The 25,514-nt window shown below is 33.4% G+C and overlaps 1 protein-coding gene across 6 annotated transcripts in view; it reads left to right on the top strand.

Moving 5' to 3' along the window:
- Ca-alpha1D (Ca[2+]-channel protein alpha[[1]] subunit D) overlaps nt 1–25,514 on the top strand; it is a 1,669,376-nt gene that overhangs the window by 1,006,531 nt on the left and 637,331 nt on the right. For all 6 annotated transcript variants that reach the window (XM_073958159.1, XM_073958162.1, XM_073958158.1 and 3 more), the window contains exon 16: nt 6,292–6,399. In XM_073958159.1, coding sequence (XP_073814260.1) covers nt 6,292–6,399 — 108 coding nt within the window. The remainder of the gene's footprint in view (nt 1–6,291; nt 6,400–25,514) is intronic.

The raw sequence follows: 25,514 nt of genomic DNA on the forward strand, positions 1-25,514 counted from the left end.
TTCAAATTTCAGGATTTCAGCTCTATCCGTTCGCCCAAATCGTAATTGTACCAAATTTAGTACCATTTAGTACTTTTCGTACCCATAAGTACGAATTTTCAAAACTACTTCCGTTCTACTCTCCAACAGTAGCCTTAGTTAAAAATTTCAGGATTCCAGCTCTATCCGTTCGCCCAAATCGTAATTGTACCAAATTTAGTACCATTTAGTACTTTTCGTACCCATAAGTACGAATTTTCAAAACTACTTCCATTCTACCCTCCAACTGTAGCCTTAATTTCAAATTTCAGGATTCCAGCTCTATCCGTTCAACCTAAATCCAAATTGTACCAAATTTAGTACTTTTCGTACGTATAAGTACGAATTTTCAAAACTTCTTCCATTTTACTCTCCAACAGTAACCTTAGTTCAAAATTTCAGGATTCCAGCTCTATCCGTTCGCCCAAATCATAATTGTACCAAATTTAGTACCATTTAGTACTTTTCGTACCCATAAGTACGAATTTTCAAAACTACGTCCATTCTACTCTCCAACAGTAGCCTTAATTCAAAATTTCATGATTCCAGCTCTATTTGTTCGCCCAAATCATAATTGTACCAAATTAAGTACTGTTCGTACACATGTGTACACTTTTCCTAAACCACCTCCTTATGTCAACCGTACCTTTTAACCTTGATTCTCACACCAAATTTCAACCTTTAACTTTTATCCTTTCACAAAATACGAATTGGTACCAAAGTTAGTACACTTTAGTACTTTTCGTACACTTATAGTTCGAATTTCTAAAAACCCTTTAGCACATCTTTCCTACACTCCATCAATGACCTTCATTCCAAATTTTAAAGTTCTTGCTCTACCGGTTCGCCAAATACAAACGGTACCATATTTAGTACATTTTAGTACTTTTCGTACCCTTCCAGTTCGAATTTCCAAAAACCCAACCTTATCTGACCCCCTCGGACCAAGAGTGATCCACATCCAAAATTTCAGGATTCTAGCTTCGACAAAAATTGAAAAATCGATATCAGCAAATCTCTGCAAGAAATTAAGAAAATTGTCTCTAAACATATCATATTTTAATATTCCAGCACTGTTTTTGTAATTTATAACGGTATTTAACAAAACAAAACAGAAGAAGATGACATTTACGTATGGTCTATTAAAAACTTTAAAAACATGAGTAAGGTTGTGACTTCTTACAAGACAAATATCTCAAAATTGGAAGGATAAAATTATTTTTTTCGAAATGGAAGTTTTAGTACAGGATTTCCTAATTACCTTTACAAAAAATGTGTACACATTATTCTCATAAAATGTGCTGGAAATCACATTTTTTAATACTTTTTTGTGGATTTTTTTCCAAGTCCTAAAAATTGAAGTTGAGTTTTACTAACTTCGCCAAGGCTTCTTACAAGGCAAATATCTCAAAATTGGAAGGATAAAATTATTTTTTTCGAAATGGAAGTTTTAGTACAGGGTTTCCTAATTACTTTTACAAAAAATGTGTACACATTATTCTCATAAAATGTGCTGGAAATCACATTTTTTAATACTTTTTTGTGGATTTTTTTCCAAGTCCTAAAAATTGAAGTTGAGTTTTACTAACTTCGTCATCCTTCGCCACTCTCCAAATTTTTTGAAGAATGTTCGAAGTAGTGTCAATTTTACAAAAAATTTGATTCCAGCTGCATATATTTGCATTTCCGCGTGTGACATTAAAAGTACTGACGATGCCTCGGTTCGTTTCAGTGAATATTCCGTATTACTGTAGTCTCAGTTTCTTCTTTGTTTTGTGTTTAAATTGTTAGTTTTGGTTTTTTCTTTAAAGATTTAGACATTTTTGTTTTGGGATCTACCTATGAGTGTATTTTTTACGTTTGTATATTTTTGATATATGTATGATGCTACATATAATATGAAAAACAAGTAAAAATATAAAGTTCGGTCGCACCGACCTTTATTACATCTCCTACCATGAAATATTCTGACCTCAAATGGAATAATTTGTTTCCTTTTCTGTCCAAGATACACGTCGGAGACGTCCTTTGACACTAAGAGCTCCAAATAGCAAATTACAACCAATTCGAACCGAAAATGTAGATAAAACCTCAAAATAGGGAGGTACCGTAATATGAGGGCTATACCGAAACCTGGAGCTAAGACCAAAATTTTTGGCGCAGAAGGTTTTTGATCAATGAGAACTCCAAATGGCAAATTACAACCAATTCGGGTCGAAAATGTTGATAAAATCTTCAAAATACCTGAAATCGGGAGGTACCGTAATATGAAGGCTATACCGAAACCTGGACCTAAGACCACCATTTTTGGTGCAGAAGATTTTTGACCATTGGGAACCCCAAAGACCAAAGTACAGCTAATCAGGGCCAAAAATGTAAATAAAAGCTTCAAAATACCTGAAATCGGGTTGTACCGCTACATGGGGGCTATTGGAAAAAGTGGACCCATACTGAAGATTATTTGGCTAAAGTATTTTTTACTTGTTTTTGGCATATACTGAAAAAATAAGATTGATCCGACGATTATAACTATTTTTGTCGCACCTTCCCATACAAGTGGGACCACTGTGCAATGTATAGAAATATTAACCTTAACAGAAACAATGTAGGTTGCTGGTAATTTAAAATCGCAATCAAGGAGGAAAAATTTATGCAATAGTATCAGAAAAGAAAGAAATGTAAGAATTCAAGAATCTATAAGAATTACATGTCTATTGGATCGTTAAAATCGGTTCAATACGCAAAAACGTATAAAACTAGAATATTGTTTTGAACCCATATCGGTCCCTAACATTACGTGAAATTCCAATGCCACTTACTGAAGTATAATAACAACGAAATGTCCCATCTCACTATATTTTTGTTTTTGCATGCAAGTAGTAATGCTTAACGAACCGAATATTGACTAATTTGCTTTCGATTTGCAGTAACGCATTTACCTATGTTTCCCTTCTTTTTAGTGTGTTTTGGATTTTTTTGTTCGTAAAGGCCTGCGTACATAAGCTGCCTTGCCTGCTTACCTTGCTTACTAATGATAAAAGAATAAAAAAGACAAGGGCAACCCAGTTCGAAATTTCCTCGGCCTTCTTTATTCTTTTATTTTTATTATGTCAAAAATGAAGCAGGAAAGCAAGGCCATCAGGCAGAGCAGCTTATGTACGCAGGCCTTTATTCTTTTCGGAGAATGTACCATGAAGACGGCTGAAGTGGGTTATGGTAAAGGAGGTGGTGTAAATGTAAACTTAAAGAATTAGCCTCAAGGTCTCTATTTAACTTGTGGACTGAGAATTATAGGAGCAACAACATGATTATGATCCACACAAAGAGGAGATATAGATGTAACAACGCTCAATAGATTCAATAAAAATCTAGGACTTTACTATTACGTATATTTTTTCACTGCTTTAGGAATGTAGGCCAATTGAACGAGTATTGTAAATCTTACGTCGCACGTTGGGACAATATTGAAAAAAACGGGTCTTAATTCATAAAATGACAACCAAATTTTTGATAATCTGTCTTGACAGGGTTATATGCTGTTTATATTAGAGCTTTTTGCAGGGTTAACCTTCTTTATGAGGATTTGTTTGAAATATAAGCAATGGAATTGACATTTAAAACCCAGTCGGTTGGTTAAATCAGGTTATATATAAACGGGGTATTAACGAGTACAAAATTATACCTCACTAGCCAAAATGGCAAAGTCGTATGTTGTTTACTTTTCGTGTAGCACAGGACCACAATCGGTAGATACACTTGAATGGGAGCTACACGAAATTATTGACCTAACTTTATAATTTTTTGCTAAATATTAGCTTAACCAAATTGGAAGATTTAAGATTTAATCATATTGGAAGATTTAAGGTTAATCAAATAAGAAATGTAGACAAAATCGTAAAAACACTTCATAGTTTTTATGATACCAATTTTTGGGGGCTTCGAAAATACATCTCCAATCCCTTAATTTGCACCAAACCTCTGTTCGGTTATATTGATGGAGGTGTAAACATTCGAAAAATATTAACATTTTATCACACAAATGCTTCCCTGAATAAATCTCGGTTTTTTGGAATCTTGCCCCACTGTGCGTCGTAGCAAGTGTTGGTAATTCTTAAATATGTTTTATATATCCGTAAATTAGTACAATAAATGCTTTGCAAATTGAAATTACAATACATGTGAAATAATTCGCAGTAGTATATGAAATTCTGCTTTTTTCATGATTTAAACATATTTCTAAAAATGGATCCAAATAACTTATCCTAGTATAAACTTATGGAGCTTGGACACATAGAATTTGAAGACTTCTTAAACTTGTAATTATTGTAATATTAGACAATTTTAATAAAAAAAGTAAAAAAGTATCAGTCGACTTTGCCGACAGAGATATCTGATATATATATCTCTATGTGAAGAAGTTAAACTTCATGAAACTTGCATACCATTTAAGTGACATTTTTTTTAAATATTCGGGGGAACCGGTATTGCCTATCTTAGAACTGAAACTATGACAAAATATGACGAAGTCCAAATTTTGGACCAAATCGGTTGATCAGTTCAAGACTTGTTGCTTGTACCGTAGTATGGGCCGCAGTGAATACAAGTTGCTACAACAAAAATCAAAGCGATTCGAAAGGAGGTCCTAAACTGAACTTTTCCGAAATTTTGTGTGGGAGGTACCCGAAGGAATTAACCGATTTAGTCCACAAGTTTTCCGAACATTTTCCAATTTTTGTGGGGGAGGTACAAGAAAGAGTGGACCGATATAACCCATCTTCGAAATAGAACTAAGTTTGGACAAAATATTACGAGAGCCAAATTTTTTATGAAGTCGATTGATCCATACGAGAGGTATCCTGCGTTCCAACCACTACATACGGTGTAATGGGGTTTTTTGCACCATCCACGCTCTTTTCTCACTTTGATACGACCAAAAATGTGCCTCATCGAAATAACCTCAGACCTCAAGTATGTTTGGACGATATTCGTTTCAGATAATTTGGAGTCGATTTAGAAATATCCGTCCGTCTGTCTGGCTGGTGCGCACATTAACTCTCGAACGGATCAACCGATTCGAGCCAAATTTTTGGTATCGTATTATTCTGCTCAAACTTGTTTTAAATTCGAATATGTGCCATAAAGGTCCTTCGGGTACGTCCCCCACAAAAGTTAAATTTTTTATATAAAATGGTGTGAAAGATAACTCTCGAAGGGAACAATCGGCCCAAACTTTGTATATCGTATTATTCCTTCCAGACAAAGATCGGGTTCGAACTTGGACTATATCGGTCCACTCCTTCGGGTATGCGCCACACAACATTCGTATAAAGTATCGTTTAAGAGCACTTCGAGCTCGGTTTGAATTTTTTTCAGCAGGTTGTCCTTGCAGCTCCCTCAACGATGGTACAATTTTTTCGGGCGCAAATTCATACTTCCTGAGATAATGGCCTAAACGCTCCAAGAAACTCCAACGGCGCGAACCAAAATGGCAAATCCGCAAAATAATTCTCGCAGGGAGTTTTTGATTGATCCAAACCTTGCAAATCGTATTATTTCATCCAGTCCACTCCTTCGGATAAATCCCACACAAAATTCAGATAGAGTGAAGTTTAAGAGCTCTTCTCGGATAGTTTTGAAATTTTTTTTCAGCGTTTTTTTAGAGTTTTTTATTGGTGCAGACTTTGCACATCGTATTATATCATCTAGTCATGTATCAGGTTGGAATATGGACTATATCGGTCCACACCTTCGAGTACCTTCCGCACAAAATTCGTGAAAATCGAAGTTAAAGCTCCTCTTGGATCGTTTTGATTCTTTTTTTAGTAGATTGTCCTATTGATATTTTCCGGAGTAAGTCCATACATCCTGAAATACTGACATAAAAGCTCCAAATACAATGCAAGCACATACTAAAATGGTTATTGTGCAAGATAAATCTAAAACTTTTTCAAAAAATTCTTCCAAACTTAGTTTAAGGTAATTCAATGTTTCAGAAGTTTGCTTATTAAAAATTGTATACGTCGATGATTTGGTATTGCCCCACATTACGGTACCTACAGATTTCACGTATTTTATTCAAATTCGTGATTGTTGTAATTTTGTTTGTCAGTGGCTGAGGGTATATCTCTGCTACCTTCTTAACTGTTTACTTATTTAAAAGTACGCTAGAAATATCATTATAAACGCTAATATAAAAATAATAATGTGCAAGTTTACAACTTATAAAAATTTTTTTCGATTATAATAAAAGATTTTAATCAATTTTCCCCATAGCATGTTGTTCAATGCGTTATTGTTGCAGTGAAGACTATTGGAAATATTGTCCTAGTAACTTGCCTTTTGCAATTTATGTTTGCGGTAATAGGTGTACAACTTTTCAAGGTAAGTAAATTTTTTAGCTAAGTAAAAATATCAAAAATATGGAAATATATTACGAAATGAGTTGTTACCTTTCCCCCAACGCTTGTATTTTGTAATTAACACACAAAATCATTGAAATTAGATTTAATATTCAGCATTGGACCATTCTGCTTATGTCGAACATATAACCAGTGTTGCCGTTTTGGGCATTTCGGCCCAAATTTGCGCCGAATAAAAAATAATTTTTAATTTTGGGCCGATGGGCGGCCCAAATACATTTTGGGCCGTTTTCGGGCTAATAATTTTAAACCATATTTTATAAAATATCAAATATTAGTCTTTGGGCTATTATTACATGTTTACTTTTACTATTGGGTGGATTTGAAAACGTAAAATAAAGCAATTTGTTGGCATTAAAAATATAAATGCCAAGAAGGTCCTCCTAGTAGTTTAATGGTCACTTTTAACTTTTAGTTACCCGGGTTTTGAAATATATTTTTCATGATACTTAAGTATTAAGTAAAGATTCATACATTGTGTTCATAAATAAAAAAAAATTCATAATAATTTGGTGGCAATGGAATCATGCCAAGCTAGAGGTTTTTTCTATTTTTGGCATATATTTTACCTATAATTAACAACCTTAAGAATGAATTTCAAACAGATAGTTCAGGTTTATCCTATTTATATCCGAGTGTTAACCCAAATTGTCTTTTTTTATAAAAAAAAATAAATAAAAAAATACAGAAGAGCATCATTATATTGACATTGACTACAAAAATAAATCGTACCAGCTCGAAACTGCATAAATATTTGTAGGCACAAAAGCAGACAATTACATTTACATTTATGCACTCTTACTTAACAGAAAATGAAAAGTTTGAAATAAAATTTGCTGTTTTAGATTTTTATATTAAATTAGTAGATCAAAATACTAAGAGAATGGACTATAAAACTGACCCACATACCCTTCTTTATTACAACTCTTCTTTTGTTATAGTTTGGATTTTGCGTACAGATTTATAGCGTTTCAGCTAACTTAAAGTTGAAAGTAATGATTAACGTTGTATTAACGTATGTATTAACGTTGTATTAACGTAGTGTGAAAATTACACTTTTAATGCATCCAAATTGGTTTTTTTGCGTTTTCAAATCTGTCCAATAGTAGAAGAAAGGATGTTATAATGGCCCTAAAACTACTAAATACAATAACTCCATATAAGGTAACCTCAAACGAAGTTTTTACCTATTATGAACCAGGTATTACATTTTCCCAGACTTGTAGAAGACTTTAATAGTAACAGATTGGAATTTGCTAAGACTTGGTGGAACTATTCTTTCTTCCATCACAAAGAGCACATCTTATAATACCTTTGGAATTTTTGTTCTTGAAAAATAGTGCATATTCTTGAGGTAAATGGCTATCTGCGAAACCATCTTTTTGCAAAAGCTCGAAAACGGATGGGCGTTTTAGGAATCTAATAAAACAGAATTAAAAAAAACATTTTTTAAAAAAATGAGCTGTCAAAGCCAAATTTCGATTTTAACGAAAAAAATTTACTGTTTTTGTCGAAAAATTTAGCAAAATAGCTTTTTTTAATCTGACTCGCTTAAAGGCAATCGTTTTATGTATTTAATAAGCTCACATGAACAATATAATAAGGTCATATGAAGATCGGTCAATTCGTTTTAGAGCTATCGTTGGCACCGACTTCAAAAATGCCGTTTCGGGAAACACGTACTTAAAGTTTATATGTTACATTCAAATCACAATAAATTGTTGCCTTCCAATCATTATATCTTAGACAATTTTTTGCGACATACTACCTTTACGTAAAAATAGACAATATTTTTTTTTTTCGATTTTTCTAAAAGTAATAAAAGGTATCTATGAGAAATATATTTTTTTGTTTTAATTTTTAATGTTGGGCCGTTTTAGGTCGTTTCGGGACGAAACAAATTTTCGAACGGCAGCACTGCATATAACCATGTTGTTGTGGGTAATCAACGAATCCTACAAAAATTTGTGAAAATCAGGCCAGATTCAGATTTTCAGAAATAAAATAAAAAATTAGGCCAGATTCAGATTTTCAAGAGAAATTGGCCCCCGTACAAAGAACTAGGGAAATAAAGATTGGTCGGGGGCACGGGTTACCGGTAACCGGTCATCATTAATGTTTGTACAAATTGTGGAGAATTTTGGAGAAAACTCTTTTTCTGTGTAAATGGGGTCAGGTATATTTCTTTTTAGTGCATTTGTTCTAAGAATCTATTTTATTAACATAACAACTCTCGGTCATAAAATAATGAAACAAATGTCGTGCCCAAAGTAGTAATAATAAGAAAAGGTCTATATTTGGAGATAAAACGACCATAAATTATTTTTTATATTACCCACATCACATATACCTGCTGTGTGGGTAATGCACTTTAGAGATTGTGTTTCTAGGTACAGCGTGCATTCTTAATGTGCGCCGAAGTATTTTTAGGTTCTATTTAAGGTCTAGTGGTAAATATTTCGTAGTGAATAAAGCTGAGCCTCTCTGAAACAACGAACAGAACAACATTTACCTTACCTTAGGTTTCTTAGGTTGCACGAGGAGACCGTCTCATCATTTGGTGACCCCGACTTGATATGCTCGCGGTTTTAAAAAGGAAATTTGTGTCGTACATCCGTTTCGTGTTATAACATACTAGGCACGTAGTCAAAAGTGACTACCTTAGGTTTATTCGTTAGGTTATAGAAAGGCGCACAGTTGAAGCAAAGAGTGTGTTAGGTCAATTTTTATAGCTTATAAAAAAATTACAAAATATAGCTCGCAAAAATGAATTTCAAAGAATTCATCCAACATCAAAGAATGTTGGGCGAGTTTATAGTGTCAATATATAAAGAAATGAACAAAATTGCTCAAAACAGTGTACCCAAAGGAACTAGGGAAAATCTAGCAGAAATAGAAAAGTCCTTCATGAAGCAAGAAGAGACTTTTAGATAATCATGATACCATCATAGTTTTTTCGCATTAGGAGTCTGGAATACTGTGAAAGAAATTGAAGAAACATTTGAGGGGATGGACAGATATTTACCAATTGAATGTCTTCTTTTAATTTGCAGAGCTGAGGTGAACAGGTTAATTCACCGGAGAATTATGAAAATAACTGTTTTCCAAATTTTACAGATGAAGTCAGTCATCAGCTAGGATTGACTTGGATAAGTTAGAGGAAAAGATAAACAAAGATGTTTTTGGGTATTTGTTATGTCTTAGTTGAGAATCAAAAATATAGAGTTTGCACCTAAGAGGGTAAACATTAAAAACGATTATATGGAAAATCGATGGGAAATGGGTTCCCAAGTTATATATTAATCAGGAACATAGTAAGTTAATTAGGAAAATTGAAAATGTGACTATTCCTGAATTTAAGGAAACAGTAACATTTCAGGTAGTGTAGGGTCCACTCGGAAAGTTGGCGGGGACACGGAAACTATGAAAACCGAAAATGAAAACGTTCGAGGTGATGCAGAAGTTTAAAAGTGAAATAAAGCCAAATATAAGCTCTGCGAAGTGCATACAGAATTAAAGCTTCTACGCAAACAAATGAATGAGGCACATTAACGTTTGCAAAATGAAATACGGGCACGTATTGAGTTGGAAAGCAACATACAACGTCTGCGTAACGAGCTTTCCTTCAAGAAACAAATTCATTCTATAGAAATTAATGAATTACACGCTCGTCTCTCTAAACAGTATGAGACCAAATTACAACAGTCATTGCAAGAGTTGCATGAATAACACGAAGGACAAATGCGTGCTAGTTGTGATGAAATTGAAATGATGTATAAGCAAAAGATGAAGGATCTTCAAGCAGAAGCTAATCGTGAGTCCGTTGCTGCTTCAAGTGCTATCGAAGTATTATTGATGGCTTGAATAGCTACATTCGCGAATGTACAAATTCAGCATTGAATGGCCGCAATTGTGGTGTGGAAAAATTGCTCGCCAATGAACGAAAACGTCATGCTTCTGACATTGCCAAAGTGGAAGCTGAATTATAACGGTGCCATGATGAAATGGCACAACAACTGCACGAATATCAAGATAAAATGGATATCATTTATTTATTAATAGATTGGATCGATTGTTGCAAGCAAGAAAATGTGTCAATTGGGACAAAATGAAAACTGACCTTTGGCCCCATACCTATGGCTATGGAAATAAAGATTGCTATGCTATATGATTAGTAACGCTTAGTCCGAATGGCGTAACAAACATGAAAGATTTGTATCGCTAGGTCCGAACGGCGTAACGGACGGAATGCTCAGGAAATAGGTTGTTTGCTGCTGTAATTAACAATCTAATGTTCAGACATTGAACCACAGAGCTTCTCCAGCAGCAAAAAGTTTACATCTATAAGATAGCTACATTGCATCTCCTTACGTGATTACGCTCAAGATTTTTACGAAAGATTAGAAATGTATTCCAGTAAGACTTCTCTTCACATGATTTTCTACAAAAATGTTCACATAAATTACTGCAGCTTTGTTTGGGATTTTTATTTTAAACGAAAATTAACGAAAAATAAGCGCAGTTTTCTGGACTGGAAAGTACAGTTTTACTATACATTTGCTTTCTTTATGCAAGCAAATTGTTAAAAAGTGTTATTTGGTAATTCGGCTTTTTCGTTATATAGAATTTTCATATACATATGTGATACTTTCATCAAAATCTGCTGCTGAATGTGGTTTCAAACTTTCAAAATTTTCTGCATGTTATAGGGGCTTGGTTCCAAAAACATCACTTCAATTGTGGGCATCTCAAATATTAAACAAGCGCATTAAACATTTGGGTATTACTGATATTTCCTTCTTTTGCAACCTTCAGTTAAAATTATCACCAATAATATATGTACGTAAAACAAACTTTTCTTTGAATAAGTTCATTCTTCTGCATGTCCATTGAAGTGAAATTGCTTTCCCGCTTAAACTGCAAAATAAAATAAAACGCAATAATTTATATGTGTATTTTCTTAAACAATATTAACCCCCTACAAACGACGCTGCTAAAAGCTAGAGCTTTGATACTGAAATGGAGGTATTTATTAAGTGTCACTTATTCTTCTTCTTTCTTTGGAAATTCATTTTCTGAATAATAGCGACCAATTCAATTTATTTAAATTTAAATTTATACATAACTTCTTTTTATGAATTATTATTATTGTTAACTCTTGGTCCTTTAACGAGGTTTCCTTAAATTTTTATGCGGGTTATGTATATATTTATATTTTTGGTCCCAAATATGCAGCTTTTCTCCTTCTAACGTCTGTGAAAAGTTATCTTTCGGAATGCATTTTCCTTAATATCTGAGCATTTGCGATATTGACAGTTCAATAATTTTCAGTATGTACATATTTCAAACGCTTCCAAATTTTGAATACTAGTACAGTTTACTGCCAATACTGATGTAGGACTGATTACATACAGTCAACCAAAAAAGTCTACATACACCCTATAAATCTCGAGTTTTAAGGGTAAGGAAGCATTTTTATGAAAATCCAAGTACATAGTTCTATTTCATATCCCTAATAAACAATGTTATATACAACAAAAATATATTCCATAATACGAATAACGGTAAATTCTATAAAAATTAAAAAATTAATAGGGGAAATGTGTACATACACCCAATGAAATATTAAGATTACCGTAAAATTTATGGAATAAGCAGTACAATTTTTACATTTAATTGCTTTATCGAATGTCTCTGGTTGTCTATGATATATTTTAGACAGAATTGGAACATTTTTGTGCTTTAATTGGCGTTATTTAAGGTCAGACTTCGCGTATAGCTCGTTAAGAAGGACCCTTGCAGATTTCTTTGAGTTTTTCAGTCTGGTAGTTTATGAAGCCCCAGGAAATACAGTGGGACTAATTATTTTGAGATCCTAGAGCGCTTTGAAGTTGTTCTTATGGATAATATATGCCCCTGAGCTTCGCCAAATATGCGAATTCGAAGGCTTCTGCATGTAATTTGCCCCTTGGAATGTTGTGAAAACTATAAAATGTAGAAGAAAACTCAGGAACTCGTATATTTAGCGATGCTCTGGAGCATATATTATCCACAAGAAAAGCTTCATAGCGCCCTTGGATCCCAAAATTACTGTATTTTTTGGGGTTTCATAAACTACTAGACTGAAAAACTCAAAGAAATCTGCAAGGGTCTGCCTTAACGAGCTATACGCGAAGTCCGACATTAAATTAGAGTTGGGCCAAAGGAACTATATGGAACTATCTTCGAACAAACTGCGTATACTTAACATCACGCGTTATATTTCATGATGTTACTCATACGTTTTGGAACTAGTACAAGGAACTAGGAACTAGATTACCCAACTCTACATTAAATAACGGCAATTAATCCACAAATATGTTCCTATTTTGTATAAAATATGTCATAGACAACCAGAGACATTCGATAAAGCAATAAAATGTAAAATTTGTATTGCTTATTCCATAAATTTTACGGTAATCTTAATATTTCATAGGGTGTATGTACACTTTTTCCCTATCAATTTTTAAATTTTTATAGAATTTACCGTTATTCGTATTATGGAATATATTTTTGTTGTATGTAATATTGTTTATTAGGGATGTGAGATAGAACTATGTACTTGGATTTTCATAAAAATGCTTCCTTACCTTTAAAACCCGAGATTTATAGGGTGTATGTAGACTTTTTTGGTTGACTGTATAATAATTGTTCCACAAACATCCCCGATGGGACAAGGGAGACTTCTCTCATATCAATGAGTGCACCTCTTTATTGCTGAGTCCGAACGGCGTGTCCTAAGATACCACTTGTAGAGAAGTTTTACTAGGCTGAAATACTCAGGATATGTCGCCAACCTCACTGAGGAGTATTTTGCCACCGTTGAAATTTGATGTTGCCTGACCTGTGAATCGAAACCTCGACCTTTAGCGCGCATGGCGGTGTACATACCAGTGTACCACGGTGGCACACATATACATATGCTTTGAAAAATCAAGTCTTCGTTTCAAGATTGAAGATTTTTAAGTTGAGATATTCTATTAATGTTGTTTAAAATCGAGAGCTTTGTATAAATACCATTTCGAAATATATTAACCTACTCCTGAAATATTTTTTGGAGCACATATTACACAACACAACTGTCTAACTCCTTTGGATTTAGGTATACTTTCGGTCATTTCTCTGTTCACCTCGATTTCGGAAGGCTGGTGTCAGCATAGACTCTTTATGCATTGTATTTCTTTCTGTTCTATATACCTGAAGTCCATAATGTCTATCAGTTTATCATGTATTGCCTTATCGACGGCATTTTCATAATCAATGAAATATAGTAATATACATTTTTGGGCGTTTCTCATTTGTATACCAACGAAAAACTCTGCTTCTTTATCTGTTATTTCAAACTCTGTGTGTAAGTCTCGCAGAAGTTTGTCAATGACTTGCTCACTATTTCCAAAGATCAGACCATCATCCACATAGAGCGCAGTCCATCATCCATAAAAACACACAAGTCAGCTGTTGTTCCACTGATGAGATGCCAGCTTCAAACCATACAAACTTTCTCTTAAACGACACACCCGATCATCTTTCTCGAAACCAAACTCTCACGATGCTGTTTACCATAGGCACACCCTTCACAAAGTGGAATCTCAGCAGGAATACACTGTCAGATCCAGCTCGGATTTTATGACCTCATCTAAACATGGTTGAATATTGAGTTTAAAAAGAAATTCGGGGCTATATATTTGAAACCAATGCGAATCTTCTTCTGAACTCTGAAGCAAATTTGTACATAAAGACAAAAATAAAATATTTGGAGAAATAATGAAATCGAAAAACTACATTTATTGCTCAAATTTAAATATATATCTAAAAATTCCAAAATTGTTATGCATTTTGTACCGTATTTCTAACACCGTTAATTTTTTTCTGAATATTTTCATTTGGAAAAATATTCCCTGGAATGTAATCAGGGCTTCGGAGTCGAGCCATTTTTGGTCAGACTCCGACTCCAGTCCATTTTTTTTCTCGACTCCGACTCCAACTCCGGAGTCGACTCCGAAAATAGATAAAATAAAATTCACAACTTAAATTACAGTCATCTCAGTTTGAACTTTCAAGATACATTACGTTTGAACTTTCAAGATACATTACATTGCGAGGATACCAAAACATAGACCTTTATTGCTCGTTTTTTTCTCGTTGACAATACGGAATACAAAGAAATAAGCACTTCAGCATACTTCATATTTCAGAACATGTAGCAAAACCCTTCAAAGCAACTGCATTCGGACGTTATCGTTACAAGGTTCCTCTATAGTCCGGTCAAAATAGACATGCGTATAAGGAGGAAATAGCAAAAATTCCCACAAAGCTGAATTTTGGTGGAGAGCTAGGGTTAGCCATTAGAAGCAACGTCCTAAAAGTCCCCATCGATCCCATGTGTGCAAAACAAGTTATTCGGGGTCAAAGGTCATTTTTGGAGGCATTATTCAGTTTTTTTTAATTTTTCTCAAAAACGGTAAGACTTAGCAAAAGCCGGCTAAAGTAAAAGTTGTAGATTTAATAATTGTCTACAAGAGTGGTCTTTATGATTCTTAAAAAAGACTTACCATTTTCGAGATATCGCAGTAATCGGTTCAGTAGAACCGGGTCTAACCCGGTTTTTAAATTTGGCCTTTCGGGTCGAATAACCGGGGAACCGGATCCGCAACCGTTGAAAATTATACATTTCCGTAATCAGCGCAACAAACCCTACCTTCCGACAAAACTTGAAAAAAATCGGAGAGTTTGCGTTGGGGTCGTTCCCGTTGGGCTTTCGATTATACATGTGGGCTAAATGGGCTATTTTTGCATAAAATGACTCTAACATTAAATAACTCTACTAAACACGCTCCGATTTTGTTGGATTTTTTTTATTTTTAGAAGATAGCTATAATTTCGCTCTTCAAGAAAATATATATTTTTTGGGGGACAGACCCGATTACTTCGTTTATTTTAGCCGGTTCGTCTGAATATGTGCATATTTCCCTTATAAGTGCATAAAAATCATATGTTTTTTAGAACAGCTATATTTCAAGAATGGTTCCTCCTAGGAAAAAAATTATAAAAGCCAAACTTGTAGATAATTTTCCTGTCTACAATATTTACTTTAGTCATTTTATGATTAGATCAACCGTTTTCAAAAAATAAATCCGAAAACCTAAAAAACCCTTAAAGTATGACCTTTGACCCCGAATAATTTTTTTTACACGCATGGGATCGATGGGGACTTTTAGGACGTTGCTTCTAATGGCAAACCCTAGCTCTCCACCAAAATTCAGCTCTGAGGGAATTTTTGCTATTTCAATGACTATTTTGACCGGAATTTGACTTATGTACCCAATGAGACTCGAAATACCAAATTACTGACCGGTAACACTCCTTGTAATTTTTTGAGTTATGGAACGCATCGTGATAGAAGACCAAAAAAGCGTATTGCCCCTTAACATACACTTTCGTGGTTAAGGTTACTTGAAACCTTTATGTCAAAAGGGATCATTTTCTTCAAACCGTTAAGAATTTACACTTGTAGGCCTTTGTCTACATAACTCTTCATCACAGTTATAGTTCACCATAGTTATTTTTAACGTGTTACACCACGTAATGTGACAAAAGAATACCTTCGAAATACATAAAATCGAGCCGTGCCGTTATACTAAATCGTAAACCTATACCGGCAATTTTACATATTTATACTTTATAAAGTTCCCGACGAATATTTCGATGTGCATCAAACGAAATGACAAGTTAGTATCTTATGGTGGAAAGTGTCTTTTGTCTACCACCTCAAAAAGAATACAAGTTAAGCCAACGTTTAGTATTACTAAGCCGAACTGAAAATCGGAAATGATTGAATAGTTCTCGAAATTTATATATCCACCATCCTATGCTCATACTTTAACGTCAATTTATTAAATATTTTTCATTCCTCAGAACAAATATATTAACAAATTTATCCCAAATGCATGACTTGATCGAAAAATCATTTGATCTCTTCTCATCGAAGAACAACAGGATAGCATAGGAATATCCCCTTAAATAGAGAGAGAAATGGTTAAGTAGGTTTACTTATAGATAACCACACACTATTCAATTATAAAAGACTAATGGTTCTTCCAAAGACCGAATATGTCGTTTAAAAAATAGCAATAACATCGTCTTTAAGAAGATTCTAACTTTTCTCATACAAATTCAGCAAGAAGTCTAGTAGGTCTTTCGTATGATTTCCCTTAAAGTACTACAAGGTCTTTCATAGAAGTCCAACAGGTTCTTTCACAGCAGACATAAACGACTTCAAATAAAAAACAACAAGAGAAGACCAGAGAGTCTTCTATAAAATGGCCTGTAAATCTTCTGAAAGATCTTCTCTAAGTATATTTGGAGCATGCAATCATTATTCCAATCAATTGACCCAAAAATGTTTCCGATATGCATTTTGTAGTCAAAATAGAGATTGAGAGTTTTTTTTTAAATTATGATCACCTAAATAATTTGAATTGATTTGACAAATTTTGATAAATGTAGAACAGATTGTAGCCCGGCGTCGGAGACGTGCTTTTTTCACGACTCCGACTCCAGCAAAATTTGCTAGACTCCGACTCTAACTCCGACTCCGAAGCCCTGAATGTAATACACAACTCTTCAGAAAATGTTATTCTTGTAAAATGCCTCTATGGCGTTGTTTTCAGTACATTTTTCAACGGCGATTTAATAAAAATGTCAATAATGTAGTGAAATCCGAAATGCGAGAATAAACTGTTAGTGTGAACTGTATTTGAAATACGCGTTGTAAGAGATATGATGCAAAATAACGCTGAAGTAAGCAGTTTAGAGTTTCAGAATGTTCTAAAGAACATTATTTGAAGATTTTTGCAAAAGCTTACTTGGTTCAACTCCCAATAGTTTAGCCGATACAGACTAGAATTTTAGCAATTACGCAAAATTGAAAAGATAGGTTCTACCAGTTTAGGGCTACAATATTGCTAAAGACAGCAAGGCCAAATTCCTATTCGTTTCTGAGATAAAGGCCTGATAAATGCATAAAAGTGTAGATTTAGCCCGGTTAAGATGAGGCAACAAAATCCGAACTGGATCTGACAGGACAGAATCTGCATAGAAATATTGAGATATTTTATGCTCTGTGTTATTGGAATGGGCAACAAACAGATGCGCTCTTTCATAATGCTCTGTTTTGTTCCGATTCCAATCGTCCTCCTCTTGATTGTCCACAACATTTACCATTTCGTTGTTGCTTACTCACTGCAAATGCTGTTTTATTTGTTCTGTTGTCACTAATTTCGGTAGATCTCAAATTAAGCAAACGTTCTTCGTTGACAAGGTGGTCTGTAAATTTACCAATGTTTTGGTCGGAGGGGTGTACTGGATACCATACCGTTCTCACATGGTCATATTTGGATGGCAGGCTACTTAATATTTTTGCAATTACCATTTGTTCCTTTTGTTCTAAATTCATTTCTTTTACACGTTGTTTCAATCACGTAATAATGACAATGAAATTCATTACATTGTCGTATTCTCACATTTTCAAATTAATACATTTCTCCAACAACACCTGTGGGGTCTGTTCGCTCTTCTCTGCATGTATCGTTTTCAACCTGCTCCACATTTGAGCTGCAGTTGTACAGTGGGTAAAATATTATAGTTGTTGTAGTTCAAGTCCTCTCATTCTCATCCCATGCTTGACTACCTGTTGTTGGTTTTACGGCGGCGATTCAGCTTATTTTCTGTCATATAAATTTCCATTTGCCGCTTCCACAATTGATAATTTTGCCCATTGAACCGATGCAATTGATAAACTTTTGTTTCAGCCATTTTAGGAGATTCGAAGTTATGTTCTTCCTCGGGTCCAAACTCTTCCATGTGAATTTATTTGTAGATTAAAGCAAGCCCTTTTATTTCCAAGGCACTGGACCCATAACCTGTTGTAGAATTAATTAAAGATGCAGTAAATTTTGGACAATAAAACAAGTTGAGTTGTTAATTCACAATTGATTTTATGCAATATGTGGGAGACTTTAATGATACCCCGCTGACAGCCAAACGATAAAAAGGGAAGTTTTTAAAGACGGAAATGCAAAGCTTATAAATATGTGCAATTTTCTAAAGATTATCTTTAAGATAATGTCATTAATTTATGATGTTGCCATATGACTATAATTTATAAAAAGCGCTAAAAGCGCCAAATTCAACACATACATTCAATGAATATTACTGATTGTACTTAGTTTTCAATATAGATTGACTATCCATCAATATTCTAATATAGTCTTTCTGTATACCCAAGTTTTAAAGGGGGGTTCTACTCAAATGAGCCAAATTTTTTACATCAATTTTTGACTTTATTTTGCTTTCGCTGTATAATTCGTACATAAATCGGATTCGAATACAAATGAATTACTAAGTTTATTCCAAACACATGAAACACAATCTTATAAAACTTGCACACGTCATATCATGTATAAAAAGGAAAAAAATTAAGGTTGAAAAAAATTTTGTAGGGGGTTCTATTGAAGTGAGCGACAGAGTATGTACATACATGTTGAAACTATCAGTTGTAGTTTCAGATATTAGATGTTACCTTTATATTAAAGAATTTAAAATAATTTATATGCGAACTTTATCGTACAGCCACTCACTATGTTTTTCGACACCAGACGCACTGTAGTTATTTGCTTTGTTAGTTGTTACGACGCGTCGCGATGTTGGTAGTTTAGCGTAATGCGTTTATATTTCAGTGAGGTTGTGTGTTGTTATGGTTTGTTCATATAGTCGCAATGTGATGGTGAGACAATGGTTGGGTTTGTGTTGTGGTTTGTAAATACAGTGTGAATGTGGTGCTGGGACGATGAGACCGCTTAAAAGAAAAAGAGAAAAAAATTGAGAGCATTTACCAAACAAGGAAGGAAATATAACAGCAAATAATGAGAAAGTAGGGAAATATAGGAAAGTGATTTTGCACCTCATGAAAACGCTTACATATTTTTGAAAAAAAAAAATAGTGTCTTTTGGATGGATATAAAAACTGCACATGTTAATTATGTACAGTATGAAAAAACTACATCACGAACGCAAATATGTAAAAATTCCTGATATATTTTCTGTGTAGGTATGGAAATATAATTATGTATTATTGAACACTGCGCAATGCAATTTGTATTGAGAGAATTTGTGCGCATATTTGTTGGAAGATTTTATGTTATTTTTCTGAAACGAACATGCTATCACAACACAAATGTGAGGATAATAATTAGGTTTTTAGGTAATATTAGTTTTTTTAAATTATTGTTTTTGTAAATTTAACAAAATTTTATCGCAAAAGAAAGGCTCCAAATTCACTCAATGTTTTCGATTTTTTTCTTTTTTGACACTTGAACTGTTCAATGTTGCTGTCTGTCCACGACGATTGGACTTTGGCCACAAACGAAAAAAAAAGAATTCCGCGAAGCGTTGCAAAGTGAACGTTGTTGATGTAACGTACGAAAATTGTTTTATGTGTTTCGCGAGCTCACTGCACTGTACGTACATTTTATTTACTAATAGCTATGTTGATAATGATGTTGATGCTAGTTACTTCTTCTACACGACCATAGGAGTTAAACAAACCAAAAGACATCAATTGCAATGGACTGTATGTTTTTTGGATTTAGCACGCGACGATAACCACAATAAATCCAATTAGAAAAGGACATCCAAATTGTTAACCGTCTTGATTGGACCAAAATTTAAACACGCCGAAATTGCGATACAGAGGAAGAAAAATATAAATAAAACACGATCGTTTTAGTTTTAGTATTAAATATAAAATAGAAACTTCCTTTGTTACATAAAGCGAAGGAAGGTAACACGAACAATCAATCCAGCATGATGTTTGAATGTTTGTGTTGGAAACATACAGAGATGACAATTATTATATTAGTCTCATCCTTCATACTAGGGCAGACAAATCTCTGGAAACCAATTGCTTATTGATCCTATGCGTGCTCTCTTGTATTAAGAGATAAAAACGAGATGGAAATTGATGGCCAAGAACGATGTTGGTGTAATGTTTGTGAGTTGTTTATGGTTTTGTGGTGTCGGAGCTTTTTCAAAGAGATGAACATTTAAATGTTGTATTCTATCGTTTTGATGTTTATTCGTGGATGTTGTCAGGGTGGGAAAATGTAGTAGCAATGATGGGATGAAAAAGTACAGAAAAGTCCTTTTGCTGAGAATTCGTAAACAAAATAATAATTTCAATATATTTTTTATAATAATAAAACAATGAATGGTATATATGCGTACTTTGACTTTTTTAAATAAAATGTGTAAACACCCATAATAAATTCAAAGTAAACATACATACATTACAAATAATAACCGTTTCTTTACTTGTAATAGTAAAGTGTGTTACAGTGAATTATTTACGAATACAAATGAAAGGTTCAAGTAAAGAATCAATTTCTTAAGTTTCGTTTTAAAGCTGAAAAAAAAACATGTGGGACAAACATTTAATTAAAATTTTAATAAACCAATTTCAGGCGCATGCTAATTTATACATATACGGCACATAAAGTATGCAGATCGACATAAAAGATCCAAAAATTTTCAAGGAAATAAATGAAATTGATAAAACAGTAATGGTGGAAGATGTAAAGAAAAAACTCCACACTCTGCGATGCCAATATGTAAAAGAATTGCGCCAAGTACAAAACAGTAAAAGAACAGAATTGGTCCTATGATATATTTGAGCCGAGGTTATGGTGTTTTGATCAATTGCAGTTTTTAAAATCACACTGCAAAATAAGGGATTCGGTTTCAAATATCGTTGATCTAAACTAGGTAACTACACTGCAAATTCGAACATTTAACTTTTATTGCTGCAGATCTATTTAATGAGCGAGTAAAAATAAATAGTTTTTTTTTTCGTTTTAGAAACGGACCAGCCTTGACGATAATTTACGAGATATTACACAAGAAAGAGGTCAATGTATGTTTTGCTTACCAATGGCAGACGAAGAGAAAGGAAGAAAACTATAAAAATTTGTTCAAACGTACCCAACAATTTACATATATCCAACGAAATTGGGGTAGCTTTAAAACAGCGTTATTAGAGAGAGCGCACACGTGCTCTCAATGAACGATTTTCTCTTCACACACAATTCAAGTAATTGAAAAAGCATGCACTCACACTATGACACCTCGTAAAGTATGCAATAGAAAAATATGCTTTAAAATTGTCCCTGAATTGTAAACAGCGGCGGAAATATTTTTCGTTATAAATGATTATGGCAAAAGTTTGTGGGAAATGTGAAGAGAAAATTGCTGCCTCATTTGAAAAACGTTTATCATCATTGGATTTTGTCAAGTGTCATTCGGTTTGCGGTCGAATTTTCCATATTTAATGTGTTAATTTCACATAAAACTATTAACAAACAATCCATTTTTTTTGTGGCGATGCGATTCATGCATTGTTGTTGTTGCATGTAAATTTTTATCGCTAGAACACAAATTAGATGCTTCTAAAACCGGTTTTGGATTCTCTCGTCGCCCCTGCTTTTCGTCTGCTGGTACTTTTGATGAGCGCGACTAATTTGAGGATGCTATCAATAAAGATGTCATCAACGAAGAGCCTGCTAACGAATGAGTGACTGTTAGTATAGTGAAGAAAAGAAAATCAAAACAAAACTAACAAAATGTGTTTGGAAGAGATGATATTTACATGTGTCTAAGTTCAAAAACACATCGGAACCAACAGCGATAAAGAAATTCGTTACTAGTAAATTGAATGTGGATGCTAATGTTCTTTCATGCTACAAGTTGGTAAAAAAGATGCAGATATTAGCCAACTGCATTTTGTTAATTTTAAACTTGTGAAATCAGGAATTCTACAAGGCAGTCATTTGAGTCCTTCACTTTTTCTTTTGTTTATTCATGAAATATCAGCTGTTTTGAGAGATTCAGTTTTTATTGTATGACGACGATTTAAAATTGTTTCGACGTGTGAGCTCCCTCGTGCACTGTATTTTATTCAGAAATGATATACATTTTTTGATACAGTGGTCTAAAGATAATTATTTATTTAAAAATTATTCTATATGTAAAATAGTTACTCTTACGCGTAAGCAATTACTGATTTTGTACCACTACACTTATGATGCTGGTGAACAGTTTCCCGTAAGAACTGTGTTAAAGACCTGGGAATATATTTTGACAGCGCCCTTACTTTTAGGGATCATATAAATTATATAATCCCTTAGGCAAATTCACAATTTGGATTCTTAAAACGAAATACCATAAATGTTTCAAATATTAAAACTGTAACAATTCTATTCGAGTCTCTTTTGAGATCTCATCTAGAATATTTGAGCGTTATTTGGAGCCCGTGTTATGACAACGATAAAAACCGCATTGAAAAAATTCAAATAAGATTCACTAGATTTGTTCTGCGGAATAATTTTTCTTTTACCGATATGCCAGCGTATGAATTTCGTTGTAATACCCCATGGTAGAACAAATACAAGGTAAAGTTAATAATACAACAAATACAACTCGAACAACAACCACAAAGGAATTTGTTTTTGTTTGTAACGTTACTGCCAGTTGTATTTGTAAACAAAACAAGGAAATGTCTATAAATTATTGGAATTTAAAAAATAATAATTTTTCACATTTGGTTGAATATTTTGGAAAACATGAATGAAAATTCGTTACATTTTCAATTTTTATGTTTCCACATCATTCCACTAAATGCATAAATTCTCGCAGAAAGTAGAATTTTTGCAGAAAAGTTTGGGGTCGCTGGAAATTCACAGAAGAAGGAGAAGCTGTTTCAATGTTTTGTTTTAGAAATCAAAGAAGCAATTGTTTATTAGGGCTTTATTTTTTTTAAATTTTAACAAAATACCTCACATATTAACAAACGTTGTATCGCCTCTACAAGCGGTGATTTACTGCGCTGCTTATCGTTCGAACTTGGAGGAGATTACATATCATTGATATGAAGAAGTCTTTCTGGGAAATCGTTTTTTCCGAATGATATATTTTTTTTTCTCAAAAAATATATGTCCCTAATGTACATCGAAATAGAAATAAATGTATAAAATGTCATATGAAATTTGACACTAACGTTACAACCCAGTTCAGTCAGCTGTGTATTGCTGCTACCTTTTCTTATTCTACCATGGTAATACCCTTGGAATTATGGACCTAGAAAATCGTAGGAAAATGCATGGTGTACTTTTTATAAAAGATATATTGGATTCGAACATTGATTCCCCTAAATTATTATGTCTTTTATCTTTCTATGTACCCCCTTGAAACTTGAGAGATCAACATTTATTTTCAATACAATTTTGTTTACGTTTGTTTATTAATAATGCCAATTTAATTGATATTAATGTTAGCAAATATAAATTAAAGAAAGAACAATTTGAGGATGCTATCAACGAATGTCATCAACGAAGAGCCCGTTAACGAATGGACGACTGTTAGTAAAGTGAAGAAAAGAAAACCAACCAAAACAAAAAAAAAAATGTGTTCGGAAGGGACGCTGCTTGTAATGAATTTGAAGTTGTTCATAAGATCAAATATTTACATGTTTCTGAGTCCAAAAACACAACGGAACCAGATGCGGTAAAGAAATTCGTTGCCAATAAACTGAATATTAGAGTTGTATAATCTAGTTCATTTGAAAGATCTAGTTCAATAGCTCAGCTCTTTAAACTGAACTAGCTCAGTAATCTAGTTCATAGTTCACTGTCCAGTTCAATCATTCGGATGAAAAATCGTTCACCGGCTTTTATATGCCATTTAGATATGACACCATTAGCCGGATTTAGCCCATTATCAGTTTTTATTTGCTAAATCCAGCCAAAATCTACCAGATTTCCCATACGAAAATAAATCCTCATATTGAGTGGATTTGTTTTAAATCTGGCATAAATCCTCGTATACGTCTCTCTTTTTTGCAACATGTTGCTACACTAAAAATAATTTAAAATGTAAAAATTTGTAAACAAGGCGGAAAAATTAAATTTGTTTTGATGTACAAAGTTGATTTTAATCAACTAATATTTATGATGTCTAAACGATAAAATAATTCGTTAATTTATTTTAGATGGGCAAACTGCGAAAAAATAATCCTTTATTTGATCTTTTGTTATATGCTGTTTATATTATAGCGTTTTGCAGGGTTAACCTTCTTTATGAAGATTTATTTGACCTAAAGGCATTGAAAATGACAATTGAAACCCAGTGGATTTGTTAAATCCGTTCATATATAAACATACTATTAGCATTAGTAGCATAATATGCTAACATTTTAAGTATTAAACAATAAATTTGTAATTTGACCTATGTTTTTTAGACGAATTCAATTTACAAAAAAATCTTTTGACGTTTCAAATTCTTTCGGATGGGCTGATGCATCTACCTTTGTGATTGTGCTATGAACAAAAATCAGCTGACTGCCATTTAAAGCAGCCAAATGTATATCTAAAAGCAATGAGATTTGTACTGAATTTACTAAATCCAGTCGAGGATTTATGGCTAGTCTAAATGAGCATACATACACCAAATACAAAAAAAAAAACAAAAGACAAATATAATTTAACTACTCCATAACAAAAATATTACATTTACATAGTTTTATTGCATTCTAAAGAAAGATTAATTAATTTTAGAAAAAAAACATCCTTCATTTAGGTGACTGTCAAAAAATCTTATGTTGTGTGTGTGTAGAAATTGTCATTGTGCGTGTGTGTTTCTTTTTTCCTTTTTTCTATCCATAAAGGCAGATTCATTAGGTAATGGATTCGACATATTTGTAATATGTTATGTCTCTATGTTTTTGTAGCAATCCTCATTTTCGGACAGCTATTCCATGTGCCTTGATCCAAAACACACATCACATTACGAAGGCATCCCTTAACATAGAAGACGCCGTCACTTTATGTATTTGTGAACGACATGTAGAACTAGATTGTGAATCGTTCGTTGATCGTACGGTCACCGACTGATTATAGTTCAGTGAACTATATCGACTGATCTAGTTCATAC

The sequence above is a fragment of the Musca autumnalis genome, unplaced genomic scaffold (assembly GCF_047663935.1).
Source record: "Musca autumnalis isolate F117 unplaced genomic scaffold, ASM4766393v1 scaffold_6, whole genome shotgun sequence".
In the NCBI taxonomy this organism is placed as follows: domain Eukaryota; kingdom Metazoa; phylum Arthropoda; class Insecta; order Diptera; family Muscidae; genus Musca; species Musca autumnalis.